Below are 14975 nucleotides of genomic sequence, written 5' to 3' on the forward strand. Positions count from 1 at the left end.
TAAACACCACTGGGCAATTCTATTTTTGATCCTCACCATCATTAGTGTTAGCATCAGCTATTCTTTACACTCAGCTCCCCCCCAACTCCCTGCCTGCCTAACAAATGGAAGCTTTCTCTGTATGGCTGGCAGCAGCTGAGGGGAACGGTCTATGGCTGCAAAATTGAGGGAAGTTCAGAAGATCTGAACTAGGGACCTACTGCCTTGATTACATGACTTTGTTATTGTTCTGAGTTCGCTAGGATCAAATCAAGGCGAGGAAAAGTCTAAAACGTAGGCGTACTCCTAACCCCTGTAATCACACTCAGCACTTGTCAACCAGTTCTCCCAACCACCACCCCACCCCTGGCCCGCTTTAATACTGTGCTTCAGTGATGAATAAAACAAATATTTTTTTGTACTGAACAAACACATACTGCCTCTTAAACCATAATTACATTGATTTAAATATTTACATGGTCAAGCACGGCTTACTTTATGCCTTAAATGTACCTCTGTACATTAGCTCTCAAAGGATTTAAAATATAATGATAAGGAAATAACTCTTGGAATTGACCTGGGATAAGTTAACGCCTTATTTTGGTAAGCAGTAGGTTAAACTGTATTGCTTATAAATAAATGATTTAAAACAAGAGTTAAATGCCAATTTACTTTATATTTCAAACTGAACCACAAAATTCAAGTTAATAAAAACTTCAATAGATTTAACCTTCCCTCAGACTTAACTTACCTGCCTCAGGTTCTATGTTTAAATTAGTTGTTACAAAATTAGATGGGAAGAGTCCTATTCCTCTGTGATTTTCTCCTTTCCACCAATTGGCATCACTGAAAATTCAGTATAAAAATGTCACTTGTTACTCTACATTTCAGTACACTAATGTCAAGAGTAATTAAGATAAAAATTAAATTTAGCCTACTTTGAAAATACCAGCTCAAATCCCACTATATTTAAATGTAGTTCTTCTTAAACTTAATAGGAACTATAAAAAAGCACAAATAAAATAAACATCCATACTCCCATACTTAAATTTAGAACCAATCAGCAATTGGTCACATTTGATTCTGGGCCTTAAAAAAACCAAACACTATAAATAACACTGAAGTTTCCTTTATCAACATCCCCAAGTCCCAAACTCACATCTATCCTTCACACCACCACTATCAAGTTGGTATGTCACCTTCCTTCAAGTGTATTTTTTATTCTTTTACTATATCTATAAACTCTATAGATATATCTATATAATAAACTCTATAGATATAAATATCTATATAGTAAACTCTATAGATATAAATATCTATATAGTAAACTCTATAGATATAAATATCTCTATATCTATAGATATCTATATACCTATAGATATCTATAGCCAGCTCTACAGATATAAATACTAGTCATTGTAGATCTTTTAAATTTTATGTCAATACTTTCAGCTCTTGCTTATTCCTTTTAAAGATCCATCACACAAACATGGCATATTTGATTTATCCATCCCCATACAGGCGGACATTTAGGTTATTTCCAGTCTTTCACCCTTATGAAGATTGGGGCAATAATCATTCTAGATTTTAGGCAACACATGCAACAATTCTCTAGCTTATTCACAGACATGGACTTGCAGGGCCACAGAACACGTTACTAGTATTGCCAAATGTTCCCTAAAGTGGTTGTGGCAATCCACCATCCTCCTTTCCCTCAGCAGTGTGTGAGAATGTCATTTCTGCTCACACGTGTTAACTGTCCAATCAACACATGATGTCACATAGCAGAAATCATCTCTCACTGCTGTGCTCATCTGCGCTTCTGAGCATCCAATATGCCTCTTCTGTAAACTGCTCGTTCATACCTTCTGTCCACTTTTTGTTTTCCACTGGGTCATTTGTCTCTTTTCATGGATATGTAGGAGTTCTGTATATATTCTGAATAGCATTTGTCTGTCTGCATTATGCAAATACCTTCTCTCAAACTGTCACTGTCCTTTAACATATGCTTACAGTTTTCTTTTATTGCATGTTGTTTTGTTTCTATAATCAAATTTAGCAACCTTTTATGGTTTACACTTTTTTTTTTTTTTTTAAGATATTTATTTATTTATCTGGTTGTGCTGGGTCTTAGTTGCAGCAGGCGGGCTCCTTAGTTGCGACACATGGGCTCCTCAGTTGCGGCAGGTGGGCTCCTTAGTTGTGGCAGGTGGGCTCCTTAGTTGTGGCATGTGAACTCTTAGTTGCGGCATGCATGTGGTACCTAGTTCCCTGAACAGGGATCAAATCCCTGCATCGGGACCATGAAGTCTTATCCACTGCACCACCAGGGAAGTCCCTACACTTCTTTAAAAAAGAAATCTTTCTCTATCCTTGAACTCCTATTCTCCTATATACTTGTTTAATAGTTTCAGGTTTTCCTTTATATCCCTCTCCCACGTTTAAGTCTTTAATTTATTTGGAATGAAATTTTATGTACTGTGTGAAGCTGAATCAAATTTTATTTATACTACATAAAAAACCATTCATCCCAGCAAAATTTACTTAATAGTATACCGATTTTTCTACTGATTTATGATAGTCTATCTTTCAAACAGCAAGCTGCTATCTGTTCATGAGCCTATTTTTGGATTCCATCCTGCTGCAACAGTCTATGTATTTATTTACTACAGCTTGTTAATATGCCTTGATACTTGGCAGGGAAAGTACCTTCTCTATGTTACTGTAGACCTTCACATTTCCATATTAATGTTAAAATTAAAATGTTTTCAAGTTCTCTAAAAAAAGTCTTATTGGGCTTTTAATCGGAAATGCACTGTTTATGCATTAACATTGGAAAAATTAAATCTTTACAATATTAAGGTTTCTTCACCATAAACATGGTATCTCTCTCCATTTATATTTACATAAATATATTACATATATTTATATTCCTTTGTATCTTTCAAAGAATTTTATAATTTTTTCCATAAAGTCCTTATGTACCTTTGTTAGGTTTATTTATACCTTGATCATTTATAATTTTTGTGACTATAGAGAATGATATTTTTTTCTACCGAATTTTCTAAATAGTTGTGATTAAAGCATACCACTGATTTTTGTATACTGAGCTTATATCCAACAACCTGATGAACTTTTATCAGTTTTAACAGTTTGATCATTGATTCTCCTGGACCTTGTAAATGGACAGCCACAGAATCTGGAAATGATAACGTTACCTCTTACAGCATTCACAATCTGCATCCCACCTAATTACCTCTAACTTTAATTCCCTTACTTTATTCTAGGTTTCATGAAGAAAGAACTGTACCCTAGTTCACTTTTTTATTATAAACACAGCTTATTTACATAACATTTTCTCAATAAATATTTACTGTAGCAAAGTAAAACGATTTTGTATATCTACCCATTTAAAAATATACTAATGTATCCTTACTAAGTTATTTATAATGGATACCAAATACATTTGCAATCTCTCTTCATAGCAACAAGCTATTAGGTCTCACTCCTGCTAAATTTCATCAACTTTTAAAAGCAAAGTAAAATAGACTTAGGCCCAATACAGACAGATCTATTCTTTATTACAGCTTTAAGTGATAGAGAAATTGCGAGGGAGAGGAAGTAGCAGATTAAGAATTGCAGAGGAGCTGAGAATAGTTTTTGGTTGCACTGATCAAAGGTAATATAGCTATATATCTCTTCCTAAAGTTTTTTTTTTGCCAGTAATTTTAGTATATACAACTCCTAACATAAATGCATTCAGATGACTGAATATTTCTGTCTCCCAACTGTAATAAACAATATTATTTAATACATTTTTAATCCAAGATCTAAAGAATATTTTATTACCAAATTTAACAAAAGAATAAGAAACTCACACTACCCAGTCTAATTTGAGAAAAAAATAACTAAGGTAGAAAAGGTTCTAGTATGATTTAAATACACCAAAGTCAAAAGCTGAATATCCAGCATTCTAAATTAAGGGTATTATACTTAATAACTTCAAAATATTCCAGAAATACTTAAAACATACCTGTCATCCAAAACAATAATAATTTCACCATGTTTAAAGGTGAGTTCATTGTCCTCAACAGCTTCAAAATCATATAAAGCTCTCACTTTCCTTGCAACTTTATTATTTGACTGAATTTCTGCAGATGGATATAAGGATTTTGTTTCTGTGTGCTGCTGCTTCTGCTCTTGCAATGATAATTCAATAGCTAGTTTGAAAAGTTAAAATGCAAAAAACAAGACAGAATTAATTCTTATTTTTTAAAACTTTAATAAGGAATATTATATAATGTGCTATTTAATAAGAATAAATCAAGTGAATACTTTATTTGTCCAGTTGAAGGCTAAACAATTAGCTTTTGTGGGGGCAGGAAGGGGGAAGGGACAGGGCAGAGAACCATGACATTTTTTAAAATAAGTTTTTGCTCATTCCTTATTATCACAGTCTGTCATATACAGCAGCTATTATTTTTACAGCAAACAGATTGTGACATTATAATATGGGTAGCTTTCCATATAGGACAAGTCATGAACATATTTCTGTGCTTGACTCATAACTTTGGCATTAAAGAAAAGGTGAAATGTAATCTCGTCAAAGGTAGGACATTAAATACATGTTACTGACAACGATTATGAGTTCAATTAATCTTATATCACGTCAATTGTTTCTCTTACTTTTCAGACTCCACTAGTTTTTAGATTAGCAACACTAAATTACACGTGCATGATCCTTTCTTTACCTTTAGCTATATCTTCATCTTCTTTGTTTTTGTTCGATGACGTACCATTCTTGGCAGGAACTGAGGCAGTCTGTAATGTATGAGGAAAATGAACACAACTACCTTTTCAAGGAAAACACAAGCTCTATGATTATTCGCTCATGCTAATTACAAAGTTAATTAAGTTCCACTTAAAAGTGAAGGTCTTTGTGATAATTTTAAGTAGTTGTTTTCAAGCACTAAAACAGAACATCAGAATTTTCAAGACAACATTAAAAAATCACAAAGGGCACGAACTGGCTTACATTTTGCACAAATCTTAGTATCTGACACAGAACCTGGCATACAGAAAGTACTTAAATATGAATCTTTCCTGATTGCACTTCCTGATCTCAGTGGTCCAAGGCCTCTCATTCAGTGAGAGGTGCTACACTGCTAGAGGCGCAGGGCTACGCGAGCAGCAGAAGCAAGAAGCCATGAAAATGACTGAAGAGAAGAGGAGGGAGGACGCAGACAAAAGGTGCAGCTCTAGGCATACACTTTAAGCCCCCTTTTACTACTCATTGTGTGTGAATGGTGGTGGCTCTTCAGGCATAGCAGAGGACTAAGGAAGGTCATAGTTAAACTTAAAGGCATGGAAGACAGAGATGTCCAGGATTCTGAACCATCAACCAGTTCTTTAACACAGATTTTTGAGAATGACCTGCAGAAAGGACAGAGCAGGAAAATGCTAGACTTTTATTACTTATCAGGTTTTTATCTCAAAATTCTACCTTGAACCCTTAGGCCTGGTCAGCTATATATAAAGGTTCTTTTTGTGTCTTCAGTCTACAGTCCAAAATTTAAAAAAAATATACAGTACTTCTCTTAGTCTCTTTGCCTAGCCCACATCCTGGAAAACAAGAGGCACTGAGAGCAAAAGCCAAGACACAGTGTTTTTCTCCCACAGACTAAAATAAACAACCTACTCTGTGCCTCATGATCCCTGCTCCCACCCCTGTCCTACTAAAGTTACCCCCTACATCCCCAAATAAATTTCTCATCTTATAGTTCACCCCATCTTATATGTAAACTACACCATTCACTCCAGGCATATTCATTCTTCAACAAACAGGTCTTGAGCTTTCTCAAGTCTATGAACTGGTTCATGTCATTCCTTCCTTGATGACCTCTCTACTCCTCTCTACATATTGAAATACATTCCAGCCTAAAAATTCTACTCTTCACCTTCTTCACCATCCCAATCTGTAGTTAACCTCTCCCTCCTGGCATCTAGATTGTGTACCCCTCATCCACATTTGTCACTTATAATTAGTTATTTTTCACAAGTATATAGTTACCCTCCAAACTGACTATAAATTTCTTGAACATAAGGGCTCTCTCACACATCTATGCCTTTTGCATGACTCTACATTCAGAGTAGCATTAAAAAGATTATTTATGGATGATTCACTTCTCAAAGTTCTCATTTGTAGAAGTAATTCACTTGACAATTACAATGTCTACTCAATATAAGGCACTACGCTAGATAGACTCATGTAGAGTGCAGGTGAGCAATGATGACTAAGATAAACTTTGCCAGCTTTTACCCAAGGTATATACCTTCAAAATACTATAGGATCAACCATGAGTGTGAATGATCTCTTACCTGAGAACCTGCTGAAGGAAAAGTAATTCCTTCTTCTTTCATAGATTTAATAGTTGCAGATATCAGACTAAACTGAGGGTCCTTCTGAAATTCTTCTGACCACTCCACCATTAAAGATTTCAGTTTTTCACATACTTTAGGATGAGCCTTTTAAAGAAAAGGCAAAGAAAAAAATTGTTAAAATAAGTACTTGAATTATTTAACAAAGAGAATTACCACCAAAATTCTCTAATTTTATGAACATCAACAAAAGTCTAGCAATCCTTAGCTTAAATGAGCACTTGATAAATGCTTATTTACATTTTAATATATAGTTGTTTCTTAGAAAATTACCCTTTTTGAACATCAAGGTTTATGTCTTATACAATGACAATGAATCTTATATTCAGAGGTTATTTCTTTTATGTTTTCTTAATATTCTCAATATTAGACTAAGCTTTTTATATCAACTAAACTAAAATTCTGATATTTTTGCCACTAATAGCATGAGAATAGTGCTTCAGAGCTTCTAACAGAAATAAATTAATAACAACCCCATCAAGAAGACCCTCTCCACCCTGCTCTAAAATAAAGGGCCCCTTTGCTCACCATCTCTAATGGGAATCAGGACAGAATGGTGGTTAGTTTGGACTCCGAAGTCACAGAAACCTGCATCTGAACATCAACTATGCCACTTAGTAGCTGCATAACCTTAGACAAGTTACTTAACTTCTCTTAAGTCTGTTTCTGCATCTATAAAATAGGAATGATATGGGAATCTAACTTCTAAGGGTTGTTAAGAGCTTTAAACAAGGTAGCATACATAAAATGCTCAAAGCAGTGACTGCTAACCCTCAATAAAGATCAGCTATTATCACTAATATATATGCTTTGGGGAGGAAAACAGTTTTTGGTGCTACAAATGCAAATAACAAATTTTAGAACAGAAACTTTCTTCATTTCAAATCTATTTAAAATGATTTCCCTTACTATACAACTCTATTAATCCTTTATATAGTTAAAATAATACAGCATATGTATTTTTTAATGACTTAAATTTCTTCTCTTTTTAAAATTTACCTTATTTTTTATCACAGCACGTACTTCTGTTGCAAAATCACGGGAACATACTTCTAAATGAAATATCTTTCCACAGTTTGCCACACAAGCCCCAAGAAGCTATTAATTAAAATAAAAATCAATATACAAATGTTGAGATATTATCTTACTTAACTGAAATAAATACACATTTAAAATTTGGGTCAAATAATAACATGACTTTCACTTACAGTTAATGCCTGCAGAGCAACATGAGGAACCTTATGATTTACCCTTTTCATTATGGCTTTTAGGCAATCTTTTGCTCTAAAAAAATGAAGAAGGTTAAGTGTTCAGAATTTCAATTCAAACATTTACTTTTAAATTTAAAGTTATTTGGTAGCAGAATACCTTATATATACACCTGCAAATGTCACTTCATTAAAGGACTAAATCTATAAAATGATCTTACACATTGCTCATAGACTGCAGAACTTAAAAAAAAAAAAGAAAACTTGTTGCAAAGGTTGTACATTCCAAAATCAAAAATGAAAAGCCACATCATTTCAAAAAAGGTCAGTCAACACAAGAGAACAATATCATATAAATTACCTTTTCATTTCTTCAAGACAGACTGAGCTTTCACACAGCAAATTCTTATCTTGTGGGAAAAAAAACTAGCAAGATACATAGTCTCAAAAGATTTAAGTATAAACATGCATGAATGCACTTTGAAAAGCTGTAATGTTAAAACAAATGCTTTCATCAGTCTTCTAAACTTCTAACATATAATCAGTTCAGCTTGACTGCCCCATTCCACCCCCAAAGCACCATTATTTATATTCATTTTTTCATTATGATTTATTGCATTTACCTATTCATTATTGAAAGGTCTTTTTAGTATATATGTATTATGTTATTATATTTATCTACTTCATTATTAAACATGTCTAAGTCACAGGGGAATTCTCTAAATAATTAAGTCTATTCATTGTTAACGTGTGTCCCTACTGTAACAGGCTTTAATTATGCATTTTAATATTTCAAGTTTTTGGTCAATTCTTTTCATTTGTTCTTTCAGGATGAGGTTAACCACATAAATCCAGCCACCAGCATGTCTTTACTTTTATCCTCCAAAAGGAAATAGTAAAAATCCCATTTTCCTTCCAAAGTTACATCAGGATAAGAGACACAGGTTATTAAGCTCCTAGACATTCAGTGGGCATGAGTGGGCATCTTACCCATTAGGAGTGCTTCCAACTTTGTCACATATGTCCATGATAAGACTCCAATCTTCTGTAGTGTTGTACTCATTTGTGGCCTTTTCTATAAGAGATAAGCACACACAAAAATAAGGATGTCTTGCATAACAATAAATACCAAGAAAGACATAAAAGCAGCAAGAGAAAAGCAACCAGTTACACACAAGGGAACTCCTGTAAGACCACACACAAGGGAACTCCTGTAAGACCATCAGCTGACTTTTTGGCAGAAACTCTACAGGCCAGAAGAACATGACACAATATGCTTAAAGTGATTAAAGGAAAAAACCTACAAACAAGAATACTCTAGCCAGCAAAGATATCACTCAGATTTGAAGGAGAGATGAGTTTCACAAATGAACAAAAGCTAAGGGTTCAGCACCACTAAGCTGGCTTTACAAGAAATGTTAAAGAGACTTCTCTAAGCAGAAAAGACCACAACTAGAAATACGAAAATTATGAAAGGAAAAATCTCACTGGTAAAAGCAAATATACAGTAAAGGTAGTACATTAACTACTTACAAAGCTGGTAGGAAGGTTAAAAGACAAAAATAGTAAATTCATCTACAACCACAAGAGTAATTAAGGGATACAAAAAATGAAAAAAATTTAAATATGACATAAAAAAATTAAAAGTGTGTGTAGGGAAACGTAAGGTGGTTAGAATGTTTTTGAACGTAAGGTCATCAAGTTGGGACTTCCTTGGTGGCAAAGTGGTTAAGAATCCACCTGCCAATGAAAGGGATATGGGTTCAAGCCCTGGTCCTGGAAGATCCCACATGCCGCAGAGCAACTAAGCCCGTGTGCCACAACTACTGAAGCCCACATGCCTAGAGCCCGTGCTCTGCAACAAGAGAAGCCAAAGCGATGAGAAGCCCGTGCACCGCGACAAAGAGTAGCACCCTCTTGCCTCAACTAGAGAAAGCCTGTGCACAGCAATGAAGACCCAATGCAGCCAAATATGTAAATAAAATAAGTCAATAAAAAAAGAAGTCATCAAGTCAAAAAATATACATATGATTATATATATATATGTATATGTCTTGATATATATCTATATGTTGATATTTATAAACTTCATGCTAACCACAAATCAAAAAGGACTTCCCTGGTGGCGCAGTGGTTAAGAATCTGCCTGCCAATGCAGGGGACATGGGTTTGAGCCCTGGTCCAGGAAGATCCCACATGCTGCAGAGCAACTAAGCCCGTGCACCACAACTACTGAGCCTGCACTCTAGAGCCTGCGAGCCACAACTACTGAGCCTGCGTGCCACAACTACTGAAGCCCATGCACCTAGAGTCTGTACTCCACAACAAGAGAAGGCACCACAATGAGAAGCCTGCGCACCACAATGAAGGATAGCCCCCACTCACCGCAACTAGAGAAAGCCTGTGCGCAGCAATGTAGACCCAACACAGCCAAAAATAAATAAATAGATTTACTAAAAAAAACCACCCCGGGGCTTCCCTGGTGGCGCAGTGGTTGAGAGTCCGCCTGCCAATGCAGGACACATGGGTTCAAGCCCTGGTCTGGGAAGATCCCACATGCCACGGAGCAGCTGGCCCCGTGAGCCACAATTACTGAGCCTGCGCGTCTGAAGCCTGTGCTCCGCAACAAGAGAGGCCGCAATAGTGAGAGGCCCGCACACCGTGATGAGGAGTGGCCCCCACTTGCCACAACTAGAGAAAGCCCTCACACAGAAATGAAGGCCCAACACAGCCATAAATAAATAAATAAATAAAAATAAAAATAAAAATAACCCAAAACCTAAAATAGATACACATACAAAAAAGAGAAAAGAATCCAAATGTAACACTAAAGATGGTCATCAGATCACAAGAGATCAAAGGAAAAAGGAACAAAAAAGAACTACAATAACCAGAAACAATTCACAAAACGGCAGTAAGTACAAACCTATCAATAATTACTTTAAATGTAAATGGACTAAATGCTCCAATCAAAAGACATAGGGTGGCAGAATAAATAAAAAAACAAGACTCGTATATACATGCTGCATACAAGCAACTCACTTTAGATCAAAAGATACATACCAACTGAAAGTGAGCAGATGGAAAAAGGTATGTGTTCCATACAAATGGAAACAAAAAGAAAGCTGGGGTAGCAATAAGTATATCCGATAAAACAGACTTTAAAACAGACTGTAACAAGAGACAAAGATGGAGATTACATAATGATAGAGGGATCTCTCCAACAGAAGATACAACAATTCTAAATTATGCACACAACATTCAAGCACCTAAATACATAAAGCAAATATTGACAAACATAAATGGAAATATTGACAGTAATATAATAATAGTAAGGGACTTTATCACCCCATTTACATCAATGGACAGATCATCCAGACAGAAAATCAATAAGGGAACACTGGCCTAAATGACACAATAGAGCAGATGGAACAAACATATATAGAACATTTCATCCAAAAACAGCAGAATACACATTCTTTTCAAGTGCACACGGAACATTCTCCAGGAGAGATCATATGCTAGGTCACAGAACAATTCTCAATAAACTTAAGAATGAAATCATACCAAGCTTCTTTCTCTGACGACAGTGGTATGAGACTAGAAATCAACTACAAGAAAAAACTGCAAAGAACACGAACACATGGAGGCTAAACAATATGTTACTAAATAACCATGAGCCACTGAAAAAAAGTCAAAGAAAAAATTAAAAAGTACCTGGAGACAAATGAAACTAGAAACATAATGATCCAAAATCTTTGGGACAGAGCAAAAGCCGTTCTAAGAGGGAAGTTTAGAGCAACAGAAGCCAGGCTCAGGAAACAAGAAAACTCTCAAATAAACAACCTAAACTTACACCTAAAGGAACTAGAAAAAGAAAAACCAACAAAACGCAAAGGTTAAGAGAAGAAAGAAAATAAAGACCAGAGCAGAAATAAATGAAAGAGAGACTAAAAAAAAATAGAAAAGATCAATGAAACTCAGAGGTAGTTCTTTGAAAAGATGAATAAAATTGATAAAACTTTAGACAGACTCAACAAGAAAAAAAGACAGGGCCCAAATAAATAAAATCAAACATAAAAGAGAAGTTATGACTGACAATGCAAAAATACAAAGGGTCATAAGAAATTACTATGAACAACTGTATGCCTGTAAAAGGGGCAACCTAGGAAAAATGGATAAATTCCTAGAATGTGCAATCTCCCAGGACTGAATCAGGAAGAAAAAGAAAACATGAACAGACCAATTACCAGTAATAAAACTGAATCAGTAATTCAAACAAACAAACAAAAACACCCTCCAAGAAACCAAAGTACCAAAGTCCAGGACCAGAGGGCTTCACAGGTGAATCTATCAAATATTTAATGAAGAGCTAATATCTACTCTTCTCAAACTATTTCAAAAAACGGAAGAGGAACGAATGCTTCCAAACTCATTCTACCAGGCCAGCATCATCCTGATATCAACACCAGACAAAGAAATCACACAAAAAAAGAAAATTATAGGCCAATATCACTGATAAGTATAGATGTAAAAATCCTCAAAAACATATTAGCAAACCAAATTCCACAATACAGTAAAAGGATCACACACACAATCAAGTGGGATTTATCCCAGTGATGCAAGGATGGTTCAACATCCACAAATCAATCAATGCGATACACCACATTAACAAAGTGAAGAATAAAAATCATATGAGCATCTTAATAGAAACAGCTTTTGACAAAATTCAAAATCCATTTGTGATAAAAACACTCAATAAAGTGGGTATAGAGGAAACATTACCTCAAAGTAATAAAGACCATATATGAAAAACCCAGAGCCAACCTCATACTCAATGGTGAAAAGCTGGAAGTATTTCTCCTAAGATCAGAAACAAGACAAGGATGCCCACTCTTGCCACTTTTATTCAGCAGAGTATTGGAAGTCCTACCCACAGAAACCAGACAAAAAAAAGAAATAAGGGAAATCCAAATTAGAAAGGAAGAAATAGGGCTTCCCTGGTGGCGCAGTGGTTGAGAGTGCCTGCCGATGCAGGGGACACGGGTTTGTGCCCCGGTCCAGGAGGATCCCACATGCCGCAGAGCGGCCGGGCCCGTGAGCCATGGTCGCTGGGCCTGCGCGTCCGGAGCCTGTGCTCCGCAACAGGAGAGGCCACAACAGTGAGAGGCCCGCGTACCGCAAAAAAAAAAAAAAAAAAAAAAAAGGAAGAAATAAAACTGTCACTGTTTGCAAATGATATACTATATGTTGCTTTTCTATACATTAACAACAAACTATCAGGAAGGAAAATTAAGAAAATAATCCCACTTACAATTGCATTAAGAAGAATACAATTCCTAGGAATAAATCTGACCAATGAGGTAAAAGACCCATAGTTAGAAAACTACAAGACACTGAAGAAAGAAGTTGAAAACAACAATGTCCTGTGTTCTTGGATTGGAAGAATTAATATTGTTAAAATGACCATACTACCCAAGGCAATTTACAGATTCAATGCAATCCTTATCAAAATACCAATGGCATTTTTCACAGAACTAAAGCAAATAATTCTAAAATTTGTACATAACTACAAAAACCCCAAATAGCCAAAATAACCTTGAGAAAGAAGAGCAAATCTGGAAATATGACACTAGCTGATTTCAAATTGCTAAAAAGCTACAGTAATCAAAACAGTATGGTCCTGACATAAAATAGACACATGGATCAATGGAATAGTATAAAGAGCCAAGAAATGAACAACACACTTATATGATCAATGAATCCATGACAAAGGAGGCAAGAATATATAATGGGGAAATAAATTCTTCAATAAATGGTGTTGGGAAAACTGGAGAGCTACATGCAAAAGAATCAAACTGGACTACTTTCTCACACCATATACAAAAATAAAGTCAAAATGGATTAAAGACCTAAATGTTAAGACTTAAAACCATAAAACTCCTAGAAGAAAACACAGGCAGTATGCTCTCTGATATCAGTCTTAGTAGTTTTCTTTGGATATGTCTCTTCAGGCAAGGGAAACAAAAGCTAAAATAAACAAATGGGACTACACCAAATTTAAAAAGATTTGGAACAGTGACAGAAACTATCAACAAAACAAAAAGGCCACCTACTGAATGGGAGAAGATATTTGCAAATGATATATCTGATAAGGGATATCCAAAATACACCAAGAACTCATACAACTCAACATCAAAAAAAGCCATCAACCCAATTTAAAAAATGAGCAGAGGAGGGGCTTCCCTGGTGGCGCAGTGGTTGAGAGTCCGCCTGCCGATGCAGGGGGCGCGGGTTCGTGCCCGGTCGGGGAGGATCCCACATGCCGCAGAGCGGCTGGGCCCGTGCGCCATGGCCGCTGAGCCTGCGCGTCCGGAGTCTGTGCTCCGCAGCGGGAGAGGCCACAACAGTGAGAGGCCTGCGTACCGCAAAAAAAAAAAAAAAAAAAAAAAAAATGAGCAGAGGAAATGAATAGATATTTTTCCAAAGAAGACTTACAGATGGCCAACAGACACATGAAAAGCTGCTCAACATCACTAATCACCAGGGAAGTGCATATCGAAACCACAATGAGATACCACCATGCACTTATCAGAATGACTATCATGAAAAAGACAACAAATAACATGTGTTGGCAAGGACGTGGAGAAACATGAACTCTCGTGAACTGCTGGTGAAACTGTAAATTGGTGAGCCACTATGGAAAGTGGTATGGAGTTTCCTCAAAAAATTAAAAATAGTACTGCCATGTGATCCAGCAATTTCACTCTGGGTATTTACCCAAAGAAAATAAAAACAATAATCCTAAAAGATATATGCACTTCAATGTTCACTGCAGCATTATTTATAAGAGCCAAGATATGGAAGCAATCAAAGCACCCAGCAAAAGATGAATGGATTAAGAAGATGTGGTATGTGTATATACATGTATGTAGTGGAATATTACTCAGTAATATTCTAAAAAAATGAAAAAAATAAAATTGCCATTGTGACATGGATGGATATAAAGAATATTATGCTAAGTGAAATAACTCAAAGAGACAAATACTGCATGAACTCACTCATATGTAGAATCTAAAACACAAAACAAAATGAAACAAATTGAACAGACTCAACAAATGGGTGGTTGTCAGAAGGGAGGGATTTGGCAGGGTGGGGGCGGGCAATAGATGAGGGGAATATTTTAAAACTTCAGTTTTAAAATAAATAAGCCACAGAGATAAAAATACAGGATTAGGAATACAGTTAATAATGCTGTAATAACTTGATATGGGCACAGATGGTGACTAGACTTATTATTATGGTGGTCATTTCATAATGCACCCAAATGTCAAATCACTATGTAGTACT

The 14975-nt window shown here is 35.7% G+C and overlaps 1 protein-coding gene across 2 annotated transcripts in view; it reads right to left on the minus strand.

Annotated features, from left to right (window-relative positions):
• The window catches only part of STAM2 (signal transducing adaptor molecule 2), a 52573-nt gene that overhangs the window by 14345 nt on the left and 23253 nt on the right, over nt 1-14975 (minus strand). For both annotated transcript variants that reach the window (XM_082630273.1, XM_082630274.1), the window contains exons 2-8: nt 8616-8700; nt 7626-7701; nt 7417-7515; nt 6358-6504; nt 4731-4800; nt 4013-4199; nt 731-825 (exon numbers count right to left, since the gene is read on the minus strand). In XM_082630273.1, the coding sequence (XP_082486399.1) occupies nt 731-825; nt 4013-4199; nt 4731-4800; nt 6358-6504; nt 7417-7515; nt 7626-7701; nt 8616-8700 (759 nt within the window). The remainder of the gene's footprint in view (nt 1-730; nt 826-4012; nt 4200-4730; nt 4801-6357; nt 6505-7416; nt 7516-7625; nt 7702-8615; nt 8701-14975) is intronic.

The sequence above is a fragment of the Mesoplodon mirus genome (genome assembly GCF_964341445.2).
Source record: "Mesoplodon mirus genome assembly, chromosome: 8".
In the NCBI taxonomy this organism is placed as follows: domain Eukaryota; kingdom Metazoa; phylum Chordata; class Mammalia; order Artiodactyla; family Ziphiidae; genus Mesoplodon; species Mesoplodon mirus.